This window comes from Podarcis filfolensis (genome assembly GCF_964270895.1).
Source record: "Podarcis filfolensis genome assembly, chromosome: 4".
In the NCBI taxonomy this organism is placed as follows: domain Eukaryota; kingdom Metazoa; phylum Chordata; class Lepidosauria; order Squamata; family Lacertidae; genus Podarcis; species Podarcis filfolensis.
This window is the reverse complement of record NC_139607.1, coordinates 51499133-51522405: the sequence shown is the minus strand read 5'-3', so window position 1 is coordinate 51522405 and position 23273 is coordinate 51499133. Positions and strand designations below refer to the sequence as shown.

The following is a 23273-nucleotide window of genomic DNA, read 5'->3' as shown; positions in this document are numbered from 1 at the left end:
TAGTTAGGCAACATTTGCTTTTAACTAGGTTGTATCCGTTGTTGCTGCTGTTCTCCTTGTGCAGCAGACTTCTTCTTGTGCAACAGAATGTTCTCCTTTCCACCTACAGATCTTCAAAATCTGGGGGATTCAGTTTTTGGGAGCAAGATGGGAGAGGAGATGAAGGGGAAGTTCTGCTGCCTGGAGTGGAACTCTGTTCATGTAGCATTGAATAGAACCCTCTGGTCCCCCCCCCCAATCTCTAGCATAGCATATGTTTAAAAGCAAGCATTTAGCCTTTAGCTTTGTAGAAGACACTTGAGAAGTGCCAGAGAGAGTGAGTTGGTAAAAAGATCTATTTTCTTGAAAATCCAAAAACTTTTCTTCTCTCCCAAATATGGTACCCTTGGCTTTTAGAATACTGAAATTAAACCTTCCTCAAAAGGTACATAGAAATCTTCTAATGTCCTGAGCTCTCAGGGAAAACCTTTTGGCATGTTAGCTCCTCGCCAGTCTTAAAATATTTTGTAAACTTCCTGTTTGGCGGCTGAATCCAACGCTGCAGTTCTGCTGGTGTAAGGGACTTTACTCTGCATGCCCTCAGAATCAGCTCTGGAGGGTTGGGAGGACCCACAAGAGCAGATTTTTTTGTGGGGGGGCACTCAGGGAGAGGAAATGGAAGTTTCATTGTCCCAGCTTAAGTCCACTGACACAGCATTGGAATCAACCCTCAAAGATCATCATTATCCCAAATGACTTGCTTCACAAATGAAGTCAATTTTAAAATGTCAGCAATGAATTGTCAGGGGTCAGCAAACTTTTTCAGCAGGGGGCCGGTCCACTGTCCCTCAGACCTTGTGGGGGGGGCAGACTATATTTTTTTTTGGGGGGGGACACGAATTCCTATGCCCCACAAATAACCCAGAGATGCATTTTAAATAAAAGGACACATTCTACTTGTGTAAAAACATGCTGATTCCCGGACCGTCCGCAGGCTGGATTTAGAAGGCAATTGGGCCGGATCCGGCCCCCGGGCCTTAGTTTGCCTACCCATGAATTGGATCCAAAGGTGCCCTTCTGTGAACAAAAGGATAATTTTTTTCTTGAAAGGTGCTTGGATCCAGTAGAAGCTTCTGTGAATGGAAGTGAGGTTAAGGAGACGATTTTCAGATACTGTTTTCATGCCACCAGAGAATTTCTAACTCTGGAGTAGATTTTCAGGTAGTTGCTGGGGAGTCAAGTGCACCCTGTTGCTAAATAGGAATTTGTTCACAGAACTTGGGATCTAGTTATACATCCAACTTCTCAACTCTAAAACAGGCTGGATTTTTGTGTTCTCTTCCCAAATTAAGGTTGGCGATAGCCTGTGTCTGTAAATTGGTTCAAAATGATTATATCTGAATAGTAAATGTAACATTATGGAAGCTGCTAAACTGGACAGTTTGGGACCTATCCTATGCTGAGTCAAATAATTGTTCTGTCTACTCCCCAGTACTTGGTGCTCTTTCTGACAGCAGCTCTTTGGAGTCTGGGACAGAAACCTTTATTCTTCCACCTTTAAGAGGAGATCCTTGGGACTTGCAAGGCACATATTCCAGCTATGGGAATTAGTCATTCTCTGTGCAGTAGGAAAACAGTAGCTTTGTAACTAGTTTTGAAATTATTATAAATGCATTTGTTTCTATAGGATAATGATCCCTGTGTAATATGTCACGATGAACTAACTACCGAAATGTTGCATGTGCTAGACTGTGGACACAGATTTCACAAAGTGGTAAGTGGAACCATAAATCCAGCAAGGTAACTTGTATTAGTTCTGTTGCTCGTGTCTTTGTAAATTTGTAGATTGCCCTCCAGTGGCGTAGCGTGGGGGGTGCAGGGGGGGCCGGCCGCACCGGGCGCAACATCTGGGGTTAGGGCAAATCCACGGGTTAGGGGGCGCAAATCCACGGATTAGGGGGCGCAAATTACTTGCCTTGCCCCGGGTGCTGACAACCCACGCTACGCCACTGTTGCCCTCCAAAGGCTGCACACACAGGGACATTTTGTCTAAATAAGTGTGTTCGCTGTGGTGTAAACCACTGAGCCTAGGGCTTGCCGATCAGAAGGTCGGCGGTTCGATTCCCTTGCGACGGGGTGAGCTCCTGTTCCTCGGTCCCAGCTCCTGCCCACCTAGCAGTTCGAAAGCACGTCAAAGTGCAAGTAGATAAATAGGTACCGCTCTGGCGGAAAAGTAAACGGCATTGCCATTGCTCTGGTTTCACCAGAAGCGGCTTAGTCATGCTGGCCACATGACCCGGAAGCTGTACGCCGGCTCCCTCGGCCAATAAAGCGAGATGAGTGCAGTAACCCCAGAGTCGGCCATGACTGGACCTAACAGGCAGGGGTCCCTTTACCTTTACCTTTATGGCTGCTGCTTGCTATTGGAAGGATTGTATTATTGGCATTGGCTCTTAGTTGGCCAAAATTCTGGGATTACATTTCAGAAAACAAAAAGGCTAAACAGAAAGATAAGGTTTTACTTTGGAATTTACTTTTCAATGACTGAAAATCCCAATCCTAGAGCATGTTAATAGGAATAGCAAGTTCACATTGAGGCAGTGAAGCTCAAGCCATCCTCAGTCCTAGATATGCTAGAGAAGCAACACCTCTATAACATACACTTGTGGTTGTAGTGGCATGTGTTCAAAACACCATACTTTCAGGGGACTGAAATGGGCCACTCATGTAACTTTTTGCTATTTTATGTATCTGTATTTCAACATACAGCCAGTTACAATCACGTGAACATGTCCGTGAAGCGCCACAATATGGCTTAGGACAAAATGCTTTAGAAATTAAGAATTGCCCAGGTTGCCTATTCAGTACATTAAGACTGTCTACAACTACTAGTAACATTATTACTAGTATTAATAGCAATTGCTATGCTGATTTGCAAGCACTTTGAGTGGTTTGATTGCAACATTCTTAAATATCAGCAATAGAGAAGGTAAACATTTTAGTTGAAATTGCATGTTCCAATTTTTTTTTATTTGCTGTTGCAGTTGGTGGGCTTTGGTGTACACCTGTAGTAGAAAACTTTAATAGAGCCATCTTTAATATTGTCTGACAATAAGTGGGAGCTTTCATTAGAATTCCGAGTTGCCTTTTGCTTCCAACATTTCCAGAAAGATTAATGTGTACATGTCATACATTGATGTAATCTGCCGAAAAGCCAATGATCAGTATTGAATTCTTTAATTAGTTGACAGCCCTTCTAATTAAATTGTCAGCCTTTTAGCATAGGTCATTCACTAGTGATTATTAGAAAATGTTTGAATTCAAAGCCTAGTTGCAGAAGTTTGGTTTTAACTGAAGTCAGGTCTTTTTTATATGCACCATAATGTTTCAAAGTTATGCTTACCACTTGTCTCCCTTTCATAGCATGAATCTAGAGTGCTCAGAACTGTAGAAAAATGTCATTTTTAAAAAATGTTGCCCACCTCCCATAGCCCTACTTTTTAAATGAAAGGTTTCTGAATTCTTGCTTTTTTTCATACAGTGTATTGGTCCATGGATTAAGGAGCACAGCACATGCCCGACCTGTCGTCGTCATGTTTTGTTACCTGAAGATTATCCTGAGCTTCCTGGCCGAAACAGAACCACTTAGATGCTACATACAGATTAGCAAGAATATGTGATTCACATCATACAGAATCATGATGATAAAGGTGTGTGGAGTCATCAGTTTATAGAGTATCGTATGTTACATACAATAAACAATTCCTCTGAAATACTTTTAAGCAACGATGCAGTTAGAAATTCTCCTATTTTATTCAATTGTTTCTATTGTATTGGCAGTAGTAATCTGGTTCATAGACATGAGCAATGAATACCTTGGTTGCATTGCAGCAAAACAAAGTTAGCAGCCTTCAAAATTTGCCTAACAAATGTTTATCCCCTTAACACATGAATATATATATTTAAGGAGGAAGTATCTGTTTCTGTTTCTAGCTTCTGTGGATCCAAATGTTGTGACGCTTGTGAATTCAGGAGGCTGGTTAAGAGTGGGCAGTACTGTTCAGCGAATTAAAAGCTTGGTACTGGTTCTAAGAGAGGTTTTTTTTTAATTTCCAGATGAGAGCAGTAGAACAGCCTGAAAATTCCAGGTGTAGACTCATAAGCACCTTGTTTTTTTTAGTATTCAGCGCTTTCAAAAATCTGCCCTTCAAAAATAATTCTTGGCTAATATTTGGCTTCAAAGATAAACTAAAATTTGGAATACTGAATCCAAAGAACCATGTTTGAAAGATACCTAGACATGCTTGTGGAAGAGAAAGCAGACAAACTTGTGTAACGCTTTGTGAGAAAGGCTGACCCTGTAACAGTCCTCATCTTCCTGCTTGTGAAAAAGAAAGATCAGCTCTGAATTTAGTTTATTTTCTCATATTACATTCTAGCATTTGCAAACCACCTGTGAGTAGGTTTCCTTAAAATTTGCATATAATTTCCATAATAGTTTCCTTCAAAGTGAGCAAATAAACTAGTTTGTTTGGTTGTTGTAAGGAATTAGCTTTAGATTTTTTTTTTAAAATAGCCACACTTATTTTATATCGGTATAGCCTCACTGTTCTTAATTAGCCACAAATAAATCCATGTGAATACCAAAGCTTTTAAAATTAAGGTTGCGTATTAACTATTTTAAATTACATCAGGAACTGTCTTCCCACATTTCCAAATTAAATGTCTGGGTACAAAATATAAAACAATGACTTTGCTCTACTCAACCGCGGAGAAAGCTCCTCATGAAGCAGGAATTCACCATTTTCCTCTCCCCCCTCTTGGCAAATAAATGCCAAATTGTTGCAGAAAAGCAACTCTCGTCAAGGAATGCAAGCCCTTGGCCACAGTTTTGGGTTATTTAGATGAATAATGGGCTGCCTTTACTGATAATCAAATATTAAGAGGCATTTGTACTGACAAGATGCTTGTAAGTTGATTGCTGAAAATGCCCTGTAATTTAACAAAAAGGCTGTTTGGGAATTCCAACCCTAAACCATGGATCTCTTTTGTCACTCCTTGTGATTCAAAATGTTGCATTTAAATGTTTGATTCATAATTGAAGACCTTCTATACGTTGTCTAGATACTGAGTATTTGCTCATTTTACCTGCATTCAGAATACAGTACTGAAATAGCTGCATACTTTCAAAGCAAAACTTTGTAATCACATTTATCACAGCCTCTGAACCAATAAAAATGAACAATATCAACTGTGTAGTTGTCTGACAAACCTCTTTTAAGAAAATGGATTTTCATAACTCATAATTAGTTTTGTCACCTTGTTTTGTAATCCTACACTTCGTTTCACGTGCATAGGCTAGTGGTTCCTTGCTGCATTCAGATGTTCAGCTATTTGTTGTCTGCACTGCATATAATGTTCTGTTTTTTGTGTGGCCTGTATTTCTTTGCTCCTTATCCAATAACTTGAGGTAGCTTCAAGGAAATGAGAGTTGAAACTTTTCTTGCGTGGTGTCTGCATTCCTATCTTTGAGCGCTAGGGGGAGCTAAGCCCACCTGAGTCCATTGAAACATCTCTCAGAAATGCATTTCAGGTAAGACCAACAGCTCCTGCTTGCCACTTCTGAAGCCTGGCTTCAGTCCTGCCTTCACTTACGAGGAACTGGGTCACACACTTGGCCTGTGTCTCATGCTCAGCTCTGCTACTCTGCCTGCAGTTTGACTGCCTTTTTTGCCCTTGGACAGAGTTCTATCACATAGCTTTTCTTTTGAATCCCCCATTAGCTTAGCTGTTGGTTTCAGAGTAGTCTTTTCCTTGGTGTGTACATGGCCCTGTTTAAGTTGCCCTATTCTCTACACAGCGTTACTGTCCCTTTCTACAGTTCTTTTTTTTAAAAAAGGAAGGAAGGCCCTTTTATTGTTGCCCATATCAGTTTTTTGCCCTTCCTATTTTTCAGTGTATTGCTCATTTCCACCTACTCTGCCTAATAGCTGCAGTAATGGGCAAAATGACTGAGCATGGCTATCATCACCACTTCTGGCAGGTGTGCTGCTAGCGGTACAACTGTAAACAGAGCACCAGTGCCACTTTTATTAGGCTCAAAGACAAAAAAAAAAAAAAAATTTGAGAGAGCTGACCATAATATCACCACCTGTAAAGGCTGAGCTAACATGATCTACATGCAATGTATGTATGTAAAGGTAAAAGGTAAAGGTACCCCTGCCCGTACGGGCCAGTCGTGTCCGACTCTGGGGTTGCGCGCCCATCTCGCTTAAGAGGCCGGGGGCCAGCGCTGTCCGAAGACACTTCCGGGTCACGTGGCCAGCGTGACGAAGCTGCTCTGGCGAGCCAGCACCAGCGCAGCACGCGGAAATGCCGTTTACCTTCCCACTAGTAAGCGGTCCCTATTTATCTACTTGCACCCGGGGGTGCTAGGTTGGCAGGCGCTGGGACTGAGCAACGGGAGTGCACCCTGCTGCGGGGATTCGAACCGCCGACCTGACGATCGGCAAGTCCTAGGTGCTGAGGTTTTACCCACAGCGCCACCCGCGTCCCCTGTAAAAAATGTATGTAAAATGTAGGCTAATTGTATGTAAAAGTAAATGGGCACATATCAGCACCTCGTAGCATGTTTTCCCTGTAGATTCCAAAATAAGGTTCTAGAAACCACTTCCCAGGAAGACCAGTGCACGCCTAACTTGGGTAGAGACGCAAGTTGTTACGTAAGACAACACACTGTGAGCAAGCCACAGAATTTTAGTTTGCTTTCTAACATACATTGCATATGTGAGAGGACTTCATCCATTTTAGCAACAGACATATTTGGAGGAAGAAATCAAAGCTCCCGTCACTAAACAGGCACTTTGGGATAATGAACTACATATTCCATTACTTTATGCAAGTAGCCACAACTCAGGAATGCGCTGTATTTGGTTGGTGTACAACATTTAGAACCTGGTAAGGCAATGCAGCAAGGACATGGGATCAGGTCTAGGCAAAAATGAACATCACCAGGTGGTTCCATTCCTTTAGTAAGCTTGTAGGCTGACACCTTTCAAGGACGGTAGCACGATATTTATTCTACCATCTCCTCTTCTATGTCCCAATTTTCCCTTAGTTCAACTCAAGTGGATTTCGTCTCATTCTAAAGGCAAACTTGTCTGAAGATGGCAGTGTAATACCATTCTGCTTGCAGGCAAATGAGAGCTAATCATTATAGTTGGTGCTCCAATACTGAGGAATCCTATGCTATTTATGTTAAACCATTGCACCCAAGCCAAAATACCCCCCACGGGCAGTTGATGGCCAGGAGCATTCACTCAAAGTTTTTATTTAAAATGCCGATGGCGAAAACAGGAATTTCTATATAGCAGTTTTTGAAAAATTCACTTTTGAAAAATTCAGGTCCGCTGCTTAGGTAAATATAATTCCTACCACACAGCTCTTTCGAAGATTACAGTAGATTTTCTTCAAAATTTGTATAGCATTACTACATGTAAGCACAGTGAGCATACGCTGACATGGATAGGAAATGGCTTCAACTGGAATGACATATTGGCAAACAAAACTCCTTCGTGTTATGATCTCCTGCTAGCAGAACCAATACAAACAAGGATCAAGTAGATGAAGGGGTAGTTCAGCTAGAGAGTGGTCTTGTATGTGATGCAGTTTCACCATAAGCAGAGGCAACTCTTCAACATCTGATAAACACGACTCCACAGTAGAATCGGGGCAAAATTCAGCTGGTTGATGTTGGGCAACAACCTTGAGAGAGCACTTTTATAGCTGCAAGTGTACAGAACACCTAAATTTCATTCTTCTATCGCCATAGGATTTGAGAATACACGGCAGCAATCACATTGCTTGGTTTTCGCAGTGCCAACACACTGGATTCCCAACTGATAGGAGGCTTCTGGTCCCAATGGTATTCCTGAAACTGTTCTAATTAATCAGAGCCTGCAGAGCTTCAGTGGAAAGTTCTCCGTGATGAGGTGATCATCATGCAAGAGGACGACGACATTAACTTCAAATTCTAGAGGAACAAACGACACAATCTTGGAATTAGCATTGTCGCCCGGGTCCCTGTAATCTTAGTAGTACATTTGTAGCTTGCAAAATGGTTTGAAATAATGATTAGGTAGAAACTGGATTAGCATCTCATTAGAGACAAGTAGATCAGTACATCCTTGGGTGCCAAGTAATACCTCAAAAATTCAGCTCCAACTGGGTTCCTTGAAAGGCAGCATAAAAATATTCAAGCATTTCTAGGTGCTGTGTATGTCTCTTATCTTAATCAAAACAACATTTTCCAGGGAGTTCCAGACAGCCAGCACTGAAAATCAAGTCAAACTATTGCTTCAACTTAACTAGGGAAGAAATATGCTGGCGGCAAGTTGCCTTGCTAGATTCTTGGCCTCAGAAAATAAGCTGATAATTACCAATATAATATGTGTCAATTCCAGGTAATTTTTTATGGTGATATCCAACCTTAGTCACTCAGAATAGACCTACACTAAAACCACTGGGACTACTAGCTTCTAAAATTAATTTTTGTAAGTTGCTGATAGACCTATATCTATATAATGCAACCAATAAATAAAGAATAATAGGAATAAGTCAAACTATTCCTTACCAACTTTGAAGTTTGTGGTTTCCAAGGTGGGGCAGGTGAAGAGTCTGGGGAATACCATGTAGATTGGAATAGGAAGATTTCTGCAGACATCTCCGTCAGCAATCTGAATATTCTGAATCTCGGTGGCATCTCTAGCATAACCTTCAGCACAGCCTTGGCAAAAGTGGGGCAAAAGTGGCATTAAAAGGAAACCAAACTTTGCTAAATAACATATTACCATGCTTGCTGCTTCAAGTACTAGCACATTCCTACAGTTGGCCAGGGATGGGGTCAGTGGCGTAGCTGTTGGGATACTGCCAGGGAGATAGAGTCCATCTGAGCCCCAAGCTCGGATGCCGGACGATCCATCGACCTCCCGTAGTCAGGCAATATCAGCAATTCAGCGACACTAAGCCTCTGGCTTAGAGCACACTCTTTCAGCAGAATTCACACAACAGAAGTTGCACAGCATGAGAGCAGAACTGCATATTTACAGTTTATTAGGCATTGGTCAGAACAAAGAAATCATGACCATCTCCTCCGACTGCTCAGGCAAGACAGGCAAAAACGAAAGGAACATATAACATAAACATCCTGTGAGACAGGAACTTGCGCAGGGTGTTATACAAACATCCTGCACCCTTTTAAGGTGGAACGGAAATATCCTAACATCCTCCCCCTTTCCGTGTAACCTGTAGTACCTGTGGTTCAACCCAATTGCAACTTTTGTGCGTAAACCTTCAGTTGTTCTCTGTTAACAACCTTAGACAACAGATCAGCAGGAATTTCATTTCCTGGCATGTAGGACACCTGAATAAGTCCTTTCTGAATACACTCTCTTGCACGATGTAGCTTAATCTGCAAGTACTTGGTCCTTTGCTTGCAACTCTCCGAGTTCAGCAAAGCCAAACAAGATCTATTGTCTTGATACACTTGTATAGGACATTTCACAGAAACCCCAATGTCCTTAAACAGTTGCATCAACCATTCACAATCCATGAGTGAAAATGACAGAGCATTGAGTTCTGCTTCACAGGAACTTAGGCTAACTGTCGTTTGCTTTTTGCACAACCAGTCAAACAGGCAGTGGTTGTACATGTAGCATACTCCAGAAGTGCTTGTACCATCCGTGGTGTCACTTCCAAAACTTGCATCTGCAAAGATTTCAAGACCTCCAGTCTTCTGACTGGTGAACCTCAGCCTGTAGTGCATAGTCCCTTTCAAATACCGGGCTATGCGCTTCAGAGCTTTCCAATCCTGAACAGTAGGATTGTTAGCATGTCTGCTAAGCAGGTTAGTGCTTACAGCAATGTCAGGTCTTGAACATCTAGCAATGAAATTCAACTTGCCTAGAATGCATCTGTACAGCGTTGTGTCAGAAAACGCTTCAGCAGTACTGTCTACCTGGTAACCTGTCACCATCGGTGTGTCTGCTGGGTTTGCATCAACCAAATTCAACCTGGTTAATACATCAGCAATTTTCTGTGTTTGGTGTACCAGAAAATTACCTGCTTGGTCCCTCTCCACCTGCAGAGAAAGATAGTTGGATACCTCACCAAGATCCTTCATGTCAAAGTGCTCCTTCAGCTGAGCTAGGGTGCTTTGGTAGAAAGCCTGATTCTTCCAAAACATCAGAAGATCATCAACAAAACATAAACAATACAGTTTGTTTTGCCCCTCCTCCTTGACAAACACACACGGATCAGCTTTGCCCTGGTGAAAACCTAGAGAAAGCAACGTTTCAGTGAGTTTTGTGTTCCAACACCTGGCACTCTGCTTGAGACCATATAAGGATTTCCGCAGTTTACAGACCATTCCCTTCTGTATCTGCATCCCATCAGGTGGAAGCATGTACAGCTGCTCGTTCAAAATCCCATACAAAAAAGCTGTATTAATGTCATGATGGGAAACATGCAGTTTCTCCTCCGCAGCGATCTTGAGCATCAGCCGAATGCTCTCATATTTGACCGTGGGTGAGTAGGTCTCGTGGTAATCCTGCCCTGGTACCTGTGAAAAACCTCTGGCAACCAATCTGGCTTTGTGTCTGACAACCTTGCCATTCTGGTCTGTCTTGGCCTTGAAGACCCATTTGCTGCCAACCAGTCTCATCCCTGGGACTACCGGTACCAGCTCCCAAGTTTGGTTCCTGTTCAAGGAATCAACTTCAGCCTTCATGGCATTAAGCCAAGGCTCAGCATCTTTAGAGGTTAACTCCTGGACCTCTTTGAAGCTTGAAGGTTCCCACACCTTCTCTGAGCTACTAAGAACAGCAGTTGCTGTCTTAGCAAACTCATCAGCAAATCTCTTTGGAGGTTTGCCTTTGGTCGCCCTTTCAGACCTGCGAACCAGACGCAAGTCTTCTGGACTCATCTCCTCCTTCTTAGGAGAAAAGTGACCAATGGTGAACAGTGGTGCTTCCAGTTCATTGTCAGACTCATCAGATGGTCTGACTGAGGCCTTTGCGCTCTTGTAGTCTGCTGTGTCATCACTGTCACTGACAGCAGCAGCAGCGCCGCCCACTGAACTGGAATCCGAACTCTGATCATCATCATCATCATCATCATCATCATCATCATCCTCAGTTTCCTCAGCTTTCTCAGCATGATCTGCTTTCTTCACATCACCTTCATCCTCCTCTGGGTAACTCTGGAAAATTCCCACATTTCCCCCCCACTTGGGATTGTACTCAACACTCCTTGTGAACTTTATGGATTTTGAGTTAGTCATCCATACTCTGTATGCACCTTTATCGTACCCCATGAACAAACCATGTGCCCCACGCTTCCCAAGCTTGTTGCTTTGTGGGGTGTGTACCCACATGTCAGAACCAAAGATTCTCAAATGCTTGGTGTTAGGTTTCTTACCAAACATTTTCTCATAGGGAGTGCAGCCAATAGGTGATGACAGTCTGCGATTAAAAGTGTAAACAAAATTCGAGAGAGCCTCCCCCCAAAACTTCTCAGGGAGGTTGGCATCATGCAACAAGGTTTTTATGCCTTGCAGCAACGTTTGATTTGCTCTCTCCGCAAGCCCATTCATCCATGGCGATCTAGGCGTTGACAAGTCATGCTGGATTCCCTTCTCAGTCAGGAAAGCTTCAAACTGCTGAGAAGTGAACTCCCCGCCCCGATCAGTAAACAGACAGCCAATACGTTTACCATGAGCATTCTCCAACCAAGCACAGAATGCCTTGAACTTAGGAAATGCTTGCGATTTCTGCTCGAGCATAAACACATGAATGTACCTGGAAAAAGAATCAATTAGAACCATGAAGTACCTTGCTCCTCCCAAAGAGGGCGCTAGAGGACCTACCAGGTCTGCATGAACTAGCTGGTAGGGTTTGGAAGCCTGCCTGCTAGACTCCTTGCCTTTTGGAGCAACCTTCACCTTGTTCTCTGCACAAGATACACACTTCATGTGAAATTTACAAGGTTTGATGTCCAAACCTTCAACCAACTCAGGCATCTTGGCTAGCGCTTGCCAAGAGAGGTGACAAAATCTTCGATGTGCATCATGAATGCAACCTGCATGAAGAACCTTGTTAGTTTGTGCAACACAACAAGTATCAGCATTAGATATAACAGGAACATCATCATAAGTTAGACAGAACAAACCATCCAACAACTTTGCATGCAAAATGTCCTCTTTGCCTTTTCTGATGACACAGACAGTCCTCTTGAAGGTAATTTCAAAACCACGCCCATTGAGCTGTGGGACACTAAGCAAATTGTCCGCAGCTCCTGGAACAAAAAGTACATCTCTGATGGTAGTATGCAAACTTGCAAGTTTCACAGTCCCAACTCCTGCAGCTTGCAAAGTCCTTCCATCAGCCAGGTGGATCTCTCCATCTTGAGGTGTGAAGGAGATGAACAGATGGCGGTCTTTGGTGATATGTCGCGTGCATCCTGAATCCACAATAAACCTGCCTTTGGCTTTCGGTGAAGCAGTGCCAGCAAACAAACCCTTGTTTTCCACTGGCGTGGGCTTTTGCAGCTTGCCCCCCTGCTCCTGGCCATCAGACTTGCCTTTAGCCTTTGGTGAAGCTGTGCCAGCAAACAAAGCCTTGTTTTCCACTGGCGTGGGCTTTTGCAACTTGCCCCCCTGCTCCTGGCCATCAGACGTGCCTTTAGCCTTTGGTGGAGCTGTGCCAGCAAACATAGCCTTGTTTTCCACTGGCGTTCCACTCCCCTTCTGCTTCGGGCCATCTGGAAACATCTTGCTCTGTTTACGTCTGGTCTTCCGGCCTTTGCATAGGCTCTGACCTTGGTTCTCACGAGAAACAGAGCTCTCAGCTGCCGACTCCTTGGCTCCCCCTGGAGGCTGGAATGCTGCCTGGGATGACATCACAGTCAGCTCCCCCTGCAGCTTGCAACCGGTGCCCTCGGCATCTCTGCATTCACTCGCATTCTGGGAAACAGCCAGGACCTCCGATGCATTCAAACACTGGGCTGGGATTATTGGCTGGTGGGCCTTTTTCAAAGCATCCCACATGTCACGTGCCGTGAGATTTCCAGCAAGCGTCTTTATTTCCTCCAGAGAGACGGATAAGACAATAATATCCATGGCCTTCGAATCCTGGCCCTGCCATTTCTCTGTCCGAGGAACTGGAGTGGGCTCAAATACAGTATGCCAGACTCCAAACTGACGCAGCAAACTCTCACACCATCTTGCCCAGGTCTCATAATTGTCCCGATTTAATTTAGGACACTCAGCAGCTTCAGAGGCTTGGAAAAACTCCATTCCAGCTTTTAACGTCAGCCGTGAGTCTTCTTCACTTCAGAGACCCCTTATCTTGGCACCCATAAATCACGAAGCCTGCGTGGCTCGGCTCCCAGGCCAATTAGTCTTTGCCGGACATCAAAGAGGCTGCCGCGGCAACAGAAAAGCCTCTGCTTTCGCTTTTCCCACACATACCTTTCAGCAGTCTGTCGCTGTCTTACTCTCCTGCAAGTGCCGTGAATCTGGGCCCGAAACCTGTTGTTGGGATACTGCCAGGGAGATAGAGTCCATCTGAGCCCCAAGCTCGGATGCCGGACGATCCATCGACCTCCCGTAGTCAGGCAATATCAGCAATTCAGCGACACTAAGCCTCTGGCTTAGAGCACACTCTTTCAGCAGAATTCACACAACAGAAGTTGCACAGCATGAGAGCAGAACTGCATATTTACAGTTTATTAGGCATTGGTCAGAACAAAGAAATCATGACCATCTCCTCCGACTGCTCAGGCAAGACAGGCAAAAACGAAAGGAACATATAACATAAACATCCTGTGAGACAGGAACTTGCGCAGGGTGTTATACAAACATCCTGCACCCTTTTAAGGTGGAACGGAAATATCCTAACAGTAGCGTGGGGGGTGCAGGGGGGGCCGGCCGCACCGGGCGCAACATCTGGGGTTAGGGCAAATCCATGGGTTAGGGGGCGCAAATCCACGGGTTAGGGGGCGCAAATCCACGGGTTAGGGGGCGCAAATTACTTGCCTTGCCCCGGATGCTGACAACCCACGCTACGCCACTGGATGGGGTGCTTCCAATTAAGAACCAATGTCCTACAAATTTAAAGATTTGAATACACATGTAAAGTGTTGTATGCACACCCATGTTATGACCTATGCAGATGTGCACTACAAGTACTTTAGGAATTTTACAACATGTGGCTGGTATTTCATCTTGCTTACTGGCAAAGCTTTCAGTTATTCTAGGGCCATTTCAATTTAATGGCTAAGTTGAAAACACTTTGGCGTGCTTTAAAAATATAAAACCAAACTCTCTGGAACATTTATAGACAGACGTATAAAGACGTACCACAGGTTTCCACTCGTACCAACTGGAGTTCAATACTCTTAACCGCAGCATCTGAGTTGACCACCACAAGCTCCCCTGTGAGGGGCTGTGTTATGATGCAGTTTGTAGAGTTGAGATGGCCTCTTATGAGAAACTTTGGGAGCAGTGCCCTCTAAATGCAAAGTGAAGTTAAAGGAGAAGGTAGGTAATCTAATCAAGAATTTCCATTTTCCCCGTTCTGTTCTGTGATTTCCCCTTTGTATTAAACTAAGCCTGCAAGCAGGATCTGTGTCAGTTTCCAAAAACTCAGTACAACACTTTAGGTACAATACAAATAAGAAATAACATGGAAATATTCTCTAGGTCACTCTAAGTGTGTTACAAAGGAAGGTAGATTTGCCCAGCCAAATCTGTATGATTGCCTTTTAATCCAAGTTCATACTAGAAGTCTCCTAATTTAGCAAAACAAGGATTAAAATCCTAAATCACACCACACAATACTGCTTTTTCTGTGACCAGTTTCCTTCAAACACAGACAATACTGAAAGAAAAAATTCTGTTTCCATCGAAACTTAAGTTTATTAAAGCTAGTGTTTTCATTCCATACAATTGTTGTGTCGTTGCCTCTGTTTTAACTATTTATTTGTGCTTTTATATTGCCTTTTTTATCTTGTGAACTACCCTGATCTCTTTTGATGAAGGGCAGAATATAAACCTAATAAATAAAAATAAATACAAGCAACCAAGAAATTAAAAGGACCCTTGATAAAGGGACTGCCATTAATAACTGCTCTATGAGATTGTTGCCATCTAAACTGAAAACCCTTTATATGTTGTAGTTTAAGCTCTTATCTAAAAAGGGGGGAAGCATGATGGCAGAAGATGGGACTGGAGTAGTTATGCAGAAAGAAAGGTATTTTATGGAAAAGCACAGAACCAGTGAACATTCTAAAATCCTTGACTGATCAAATTTGCTTTGTCGTGAAGGACAGGAACTGCATTATGAAGCCGCCAAGCATATGGTCTCAATCATAACTCCACATATAAATACACTGCATCTAAAAATAATAAACCAAACCCAGTTCTAGGAAAAACACATTTTAAATGGCGATTTTGCCACAGGCCATTACATCTCAACTGGGCAAATGGTCATTAGATGATAAACCACAGTAAGAACTGGGATTGCAATGCTGGTTTGCACAGACTGTTGCGCTATGGTTTACCCAGGCCAGGTGTGATGGCCAGCTATGGACTGCCACTAGAATGGAAGTGAGAAGGAAAAAACCAGAGTGTACATATGGGGGTGGTGGGTGCACAGGAACACACACAAACAGGGCTCCTTGGTACCTAATGCATGGTTTGACACAGCATCTAAACAACCAATTTTTCAGTAAGCACACGAGTACTGTATCCCTTACAGGAATAAGGGTCTTACCTCTTTCACGTTCTGTAGAGTTTCAGGAGTAATAGTAAAGTCTACTGGGCTTGGGGTTGGTTTACCTTTCTGAGGCTGCAACAGAATGAAAAGAAGAGTCAAAGTGGTAAGTCTACTATTTTTCAGTTTATGACGCCTGGGGCATTATATTTACAGTGGTACCTCAGTTCTCGAACTTAATCCGTTCCGGGAGACCTTTCAACTCCCGAAACCTTTCGAAAACCAAGGCGCGGCTTCCGATTGGCTGCAGGAGCTTCCTGCACTCAAGCAGAAGCAGCGTTGGACTTTCAGCTTCTGAAAAACAATCGCAAACCGGAACACTTACTTCCAGGTTTGCGGCGTTTGGCAGCCAATTTGTTTGACAACTAAGCTGTTTGAGAACCAAGGTATTTTCAAGTCACGTATTACAAGAACGAGAATGGATGACTATAGGAAAGGTCGTTCTTGCTTGGTGGAAGATGTCCCAGCAATCCCAAATGGCCATCTGTGGGGCAGTCCTTTAATACATGCTCTCATCAGCCTAGAGGGAAGAGGTCTCCTTCCCATAATCTCTAGTGGCTATGAAGAAAAGTATCATTATAGTAACGGGGCAGTCTAAGATAGCATTCCCCTCAGGCATAGCAACAAGATGCAGTTTCAGTACAGAATTAAAAGGAGAGTGGAACATAAATGATAATGACATGGTGTGCACATGGTAAGCCAAAACTTTGCTACTGATTATGGCTAAGGAGGAAGAACCTAAACCATGATCCTAGGTTTGGACAACACTCAGACTGCACTAAAAATACCAGGAAGAGCAAAGCAGGTGCAAGTTCCTCTTCAGGAGCCAGGATGGTCATGTGACTCCAATAAGCCATAGTTTGGCTCACTGCGATGTGTGAACCAAGTCATGATCTAACTGTTCTGTAACAGACCAAAACCCCTGCCTTCTCGGAATCAGAGAGAATTCACACGACGTCTTCTGTCATTTCCCCCAACTTCAGGTCCACATTCTTCCTGCTATAAATCCCCATTGATTCCTTACATAACTGCCAATTCACCAGTGCATGTTTTGGCAAGTACTTACTGGTGAATGGACAATAAATTCACAAGTCTTAGTCAAATCCTTAGCCAGGAGAGAGCGCCGCATGTCACATCGAAGGGTATACTATGCAAAGGAAAAGCAGTCATTTATTCCATCTTGGAACAGGAAAAAGAATGCAACCTACTAACGAGTTATTTTGTTTATTAGTAATTTGAGAGCCACATCTTTCTGATGATTAATCTAGGTTTATATAAAACAAATTAATACCTCTTTTAACACCACCCATATCTGAAAAATGGACTTCACATTTGTTCCAACTCACCATTAGACTTTTATGCACAACCTGTATTGAAAACAGTTTATATCTTCTGCAAAATTATCTTGTGCTGCAATACCCACTTACAGTGGTACCTCAGTTCTCGAACGTAATCCGTTCCGGAAGACCGTTCAACTTCCGAAACGTTGGAAAACTGTGGCTGCAAGTTCAATTAGAAAAATGGAAAAACACGCAGCGGAAGCTGTTTGAGTTCCGAGGCGCGTTCAGAAATGGAAGCAATTACTTCTGGGTTTTTGGCATTTGAAAACCGAAACATTTGGCTTCTAAGACTCTCGAAAACCAAGGTACCACTGTACTACAATGCAGCTCTAGTTGTGGTCCCTAGCAACTCTACAATTCTGTGACTCTATGGTTCATCTCAAAAAGAATTCCATGGTGAGCAAGTTCATTTACATCATCAAAACCCTACAGTAAAGGAATAAGGCAAGTTCTAAGAATAAATCTCTGAACTGCTTGTAGTTTGAGGGAAAGCATTTCTGCAAAGAGCACTCTTGATTACCAATGATAATTTTTTTTAATCACAGGCCCCTTGCTGTTTAGTTTGCATCATTTTTAACAACTATAACAGGGAAAGTGTTCCAAATCTAAACACCTATATATATCATTAATTTTAATGGGAGTTAAGCTCATAAAGTACGACTTATTAAGTGCTTAACTTGGTGCTTTTTAAGCATTTTATGTATTTGTGTGGGGGGTGTTCAATTAAAGATCAACTGGAAACACATCTAAATGTCATTTTTGTTTTTTACAAGTGACAGACTAAAATTTAAAAAATAAAAACTATCTTATCAACTGTTAAATTATATTTTCTTATATCATTGAACCAAGCTACATGAACTCACATGCCTATGCAGTAATGATAAAGCTAATTTATTCAAAATAACAAATAAAATGTTCTGCAAGAGTGAGGAACAAAAAACATTTTCACAAGCTAGATATCTTATTGGCCACCCTACACAAGGAAAAAGAGTGAGTAGCGCTACGGAGGCCTCCATCAAAGCTCTCACTGACCTCAGTGAAATTGCTCCCTTTGCTCCGGTTTAATAAAAATGGCTTAAGCATCAGTGACTGTATCAGTTCTCAGTTAAAACTTTGTATGAAGTAACCCAGCATATGCATTGGCATAGCTTCTGTCATGTTGTTGCTCACAGCAGATGTTCTATCTGGAAGAAGCCTGAGCCAAAACTAGGTAAAAGGAAATTCATTAAATAAGAAAGACGGCTGGCACGAAGAGAGAAGTTTGGAAACATCGTGCAGATGTATAGAAGCATCATCCATGCGATTTAAGTGGAAATGAAAAGGTGAATCTACAGAAGAGTACTCTAACAATCTTGTACTAGGTACTCTCCTCTATTGTGCTGTCTCTACTACAGGCATTTTTTTTATCTGAAAAGAAGCAGATTAAACTATCAGGAAAACAAATTAGATTTATGGAGCCTGCTTTGCAATATGTAGCAGAGGAGAAACTTTGGCCAAGGAGCTCATGCCATCTGTTCCCGAGGAGCCAAAATTAAGACAACTCTTCTTTTTGACATATGTATCATAATCCTTGTGTGTTTCAGTATTTTAAATTGGCTTAGCAGAAAAATACAAATGCAAATAATAAATATTAATAGCTATGGTTGCACGTTCCCCACAAGTAACTTATGTCTGCCAAACTGAAAGCCTCTCTTACCTGGATGTTGACAAAAACTCCATGGTAGGTTTCATAGAGAACTTTGTTCCCCTTCACTTGCAGTGGAAACTCAAAAGGAATTTCTGTTTTACCACTGGGCAGTTTTCCAGGTTTTACCATTTCTACAGTACTGTTAATAAGCTGAATAGGCTGCAAAAGGGGGGGAAGGAAAGAAAATGAAACATGGAAAGTGTGGTTAAGAATTTAAGTGGCCCATCATCAGTTTTATTCTTTAACTGTTGATTTTCAAAATGTATAAAACAAATCTTATTTACAGAAAAAGGAAAGATAAAAAGCCATATACTGCTGAGTAGTTTAGCCCTTCACCAGTACCAATGCAGGTATCAGCCCCTCAGATTACCTCAAAATGCATGACTACTGCAGGCATATAGATAGAACAATGATATTGCTTATTGAATGCAAGCTTTCTTTGCAGAGAGCTCTAAGCTCAAAATTCACTATTAGAAACTGAATAAGTTGCTTATCTCTCTGAACATACGGTGACTCTATGAAAGCCAAGCTAAGTTTTGGGGTATTTTAACACTCCATATTTTGGTAATGATCCAGCCATGACCTCTGATACTCCAGCTTCACAAAAATAAAGAAGAGTTTTAGAAAAACTTTCCATAACCATATTTGTACCTTAACGGAATTGCAGAAGGCTTCAAACACACCAACACTTTTGGCACTCAGCTGCAGGTTGACAGATCCCTCCATTGTTAAGGAGATACCCTGGTGCTGGACTGCATCCTTACTTGTTATGACCACCACTCCAGTGAGAACTTCCTAAGTGGGTGGAAATGGGGAGGAGAGAGAAAAATCAAGAACCACCCATCCACTGCTCGTTATCTTTTTTATATTTCAATGGCAATGTGCTGTCATTATCAAAAAGCATGATTCACGGAAGGGGGTGACATGGGGGAAGAGTACATAATTTGTCTGGAACTCTTCTGTCCTAGCTCCAACTATTATGTGACACCACTAAATAGCAGTGATTTGGATTTTCAAGAAGAAGAAAAATTTAACTGGAAGGTTTTCTAGAAATTTTTCTTCTGCAACTTGGAGCAATTTGCACTGGAAAGTTTTTCTGATGCTCTAGAGCAGGGGTAGCCAACCTTTTTATACCTACCGCCCACTAATGCATCTTTCTTGATGGTAAAATTTCCTTACCGCCCATCAGTGCTCGATGAAAGGAGGATTCAGCTTGTGCTGCAGAACCAGGTTGACAACCCCTGCTCTAGAGTGATCTAACTTAGCCTATTTAATTTACTTGTATTTAGTAAACAGAACCGAAAACTTTGAAACTGTCGAGTTTGCCTAATGTGGTGTTTGCAGTTGATACCCATTCGTTGTTACTAATGAGCATATGAAATGGAAAACTCACATCACTGCTATACCATTAACAGAGTCACTGACAAATGCAGCTCCACTCCATTCAGGAGCTTTTTCCTGTGTGCCACTTTGTTGCAACACGCTTTGGAATTCTCCAAAATGAAAGAGGTTATAAATGAAACATGACTAGCTCTGGTTTGTGTCACAGTAGTGGCAGATGACTTCCTAAGGAAGGCAAGCCCATGTATTAGTGAGATTATGATTCATAATTAAAGAGATGAGTTTGTAACATCTTTAGCTGAGCTTAGGGATTCCCAGTAAAAAAAATTATAAAGCATTTTGACAATGGCACCGAGTAAACAAAACAGTTATTTTTGACATTCCGTTCCCAGATTCCTCATCTAAAAGTAGCTCTAAAACATAACTTCTCTAGGAAGTGTGTTGCATCTCATCCTCTCCTCAGGATCACTTACTGACTGTGTGTGCAGTGTTAGAAACAGATATGAAAGCTAGTAGCTAAATAGCACATTAAACCTAGGTTATGGGCGCAACAACGGAATGTCCAGGTGTGCTTCTTTATAACAAGAATTCAAAGCTGAAAATGAACGAACTGTAGCTAAAATATTATGTTCATTTTTCACATGGTCTAGTCCTTCCCCTGCCCACACCCCTGATATTCTTAAGAGGGTCACTTCTCCAGTCTTCAGAGAGTAGTTGGAAATGGGGTGGCAGAAAAAGGTCCTCCTTTCCTTCCACTCTGCAGTTTAAATCTGAAATCTTAAGCACAGTGTTCAAAACTCCCATTGTTCTAGGCACATTTTGTGATGGGGAATTTCATTACCGTTAGCAGTTTCTGAGCTCTGGGCACAGAAACTTCACAGTGCTTGAGGAAGTGCAAGTCGCAACAGCTAAATGGGGACTTTCTGAGCACAGGCACTAAACCTCTGAATATCAGAAACCAAAGAAGAAGAGAAGGCCCTTTATGCACCGAATACATTTCCAGAGGCCTCTGTCAGAAACAAAATCCTGGAGGAGATAAGCCATGCTCTGAAGCACAATCTTTTGACTCTATTAATTTAATTATAATAATCATTGGATCCCATGTACTTAAGTCTCTCCAGTTCCACTTTTCGACCAAACAAGTCTCAACCTCTAGAATTTCTGCACATACCTTGCCACTCTAAGCACATTGCTATCACTCCATTATGATGATTAACGAACGGTTTGTTTCCCTAACAGATAGGGATAGAGAAAATGTAAAAATATTGAAAAAGCCTGCTCTTTCACTTGTTTTCACCAACTGCACCACCAGTTCAAATGCTCTTATAATACACAATTGTCTCTATTCAGCCATGCAGACTTGTCCTCTGTTTTGTTTCATATACAGTACAGTAACCCATTTCTTATAATCAATTCAATTTTTTATTTGGGACACTCTAGGTTGAATAGGCCCTATCCAATGACTACACCCATAGCAAAGGAAAACTTAAACCATGCCCAGACGGTTATATTCAAACTGTAGGTTTGGGTCACATGAAAAAATAAACACCCCTACCAACACTATAGCTAAAATAATAATAATAATAATACACAGGAGTCGGAGGTTGGGGACAGGACAACAGACATGCTATCTTCTCAACAGGTTGGTATTCTATACAGTGCTTTTTTCTAGAAAAATGTGTCAGTACTGTGTACCCTTGAGTACCCCTGATAAAAAGCACTGATTTTATAGCAGATTTCCCTTCCTCCAGACATGCTAGCATTCTAACTGTAGAGCAGGGATGCATAACCTGTGACCCTCTCTAAGGGGCATCACCAACAACTACTGGCCATGCCAGTTGGAGTTGATAGTCCAACAACATCTCTATGCCTGATCTCTGGCCTTAAATTTTACAATAGTCTCCATTTCTTTGTGAATGGGGAATTGCTTTATTTTGATCTTCATGCCACCACATCTCAACACAGGCTGGGTTACGGAGAAAGCACATACAGGAATATTGTCTTATGCCCAGTGAGTACTGCCTACAGTACACTAAGCGGCGGCCACAGGATCTTTATTCCCTGTAGATAACTCCTGAGCCCTGGCCTGCCATCTGGGGCTGTTGGGAGTTCAGCGGCGCAAGTGCAGGGCTCCATGTTCTCTCCTCTGCTGGTGCGGAGAGGACCCTCCTCTCCTCTCCACCACTTGTGGGAACCAGGCAGAGGGCCCGCCCTCCCATCATATGTCAAAGAGATAAACAACTATCTGACGTTTAGAAGACATCTGAAGGTAGCCCTGTTTAGGGAAGTTTTTTTAATGACTGAGGTTTTAATGTATTTTTAATCTTTGTTGGAAGCCGCCCAAAGTGGCTGGCGGGGTATAAATAATAAGCAATTATTATTATTATTATTATTATTATTATTATTATTATTATTATTATATTATGCCCTCAATTGGAGCAGCAAGGGCGAGAACGGCTGGCCCCCTTCTTCTGCTGCCTGGGGAACGAAGCCAGGCTCGCCAAATACTCATCCCAGCTGGCACCCTTGCAATCCTACGAAGGCTAAGGGCGGAAACAAGCCCGGCTGAAGGAAGCCCGGCGTGCAGCGGAATCCCTAAGAGGAAGCCCATTCAAGTCCAATGGGAGTTACCCGCAAGGAAGGGGGCACAGAACTGCAGCCTTCCTCTCTCCCAGGAAAACAAAAACATATGAATGGGGGCGGGGGACGAGCAACGCAGACCCTGCCGTCTCCTTCCGCTCCAACGCCGCTGCCAAAGGCTACTCACCCCACAATGGTATAGCTTGTTCGCCCGCTTGATCTTGATATCCAGCGCGGTGCCCATGGCGACCCCTCCCCAGTCCCCGGATCACGTGACTCCGCCTCCCTGAGCTGCGACTTTGACCACGTGACTCCGCCCCCGTTCTTTTTCTGGACGGGAGGAGGGAAGAGTTGAGTCCTCATTTCCGCTTTTCGATTCGCTCCCACTTCCGCCCCTCCCTCTTTCGCTCGGGGGGGGGGGGCTGTAACGGTCATATCCGGCCCAGTAACGTTACACCTTAAGGCGCCGTTTATTTTTAAAACTGGACGCGCCGCTTACGTCATTGCAATGGCCGC

General features: G+C 42.8%; 2 protein-coding genes across 3 annotated transcripts in view; one reads left to right on the top strand and one right to left on the bottom strand.

The window, feature by feature from the left end:
- Positions 1-4545, top strand: part of TTC3 (tetratricopeptide repeat domain 3) — a 57441-nt gene extending 52896 nt beyond the window's left edge. For both annotated transcript variants that reach the window (XM_083608744.1, XM_083608745.1), the window contains exons 45-46: positions 1667-1753; positions 3521-4545. In XM_083608744.1, the coding sequence (XP_083464870.1) occupies positions 1667-1753; positions 3521-3628 (195 nt within the window). In that variant the 3' untranslated portion in view covers positions 3629-4545. The remainder of the gene's footprint in view (positions 1-1666; positions 1754-3520) is intronic.
- A 2170-nt stretch (positions 4546-6715) lies between these two features.
- VPS26C (VPS26 endosomal protein sorting factor C) lies at positions 6716-23262 on the bottom strand. Its single transcript, XM_083608811.1, has 8 exons — positions 22945-23262; positions 19488-19631; positions 18846-18995; positions 16876-16956; positions 15810-15884; positions 14396-14546; positions 8612-8764; positions 6716-8011 (listed from the first exon to the last, which is right to left on the bottom strand). The coding sequence occupies exons 1-8, from the start codon at positions 22999-23001 to the stop codon at positions 7929-7931; spliced, it is 894 nt and encodes a 297-aa protein (XP_083464937.1). The 5' UTR covers positions 23002-23262; the 3' UTR covers positions 6716-7928.
- Between the last annotated feature and the right edge of the window lie 11 nt (positions 23263-23273).

What these genes read in the sequence shown, in the direction of transcription:
- VPS26C (XM_083608811.1), bottom strand. Translation starts at nt 23,001, where the DNA reads ATGGGCACCGCGCTGGATATCAAGATCAAGCGGGCGAACAAGCTATAC. An exon ending in ACAAGCTATACCATTGTGGG is followed by an intron (nt 19,632 to 22,944) that starts GTGAGTAGCCTT and finishes CCACCCACTTAG; the next exon opens with GAAGTTCTCACTGGAGTGGT. An exon ending in CTCTACAGAACGTGAAAGAG is followed by an intron (nt 14,547 to 15,809) that starts GTAAGACCCTTA and finishes CTTTGCATTTAG; the next exon opens with AGGGCACTGCTCCCAAAGTT.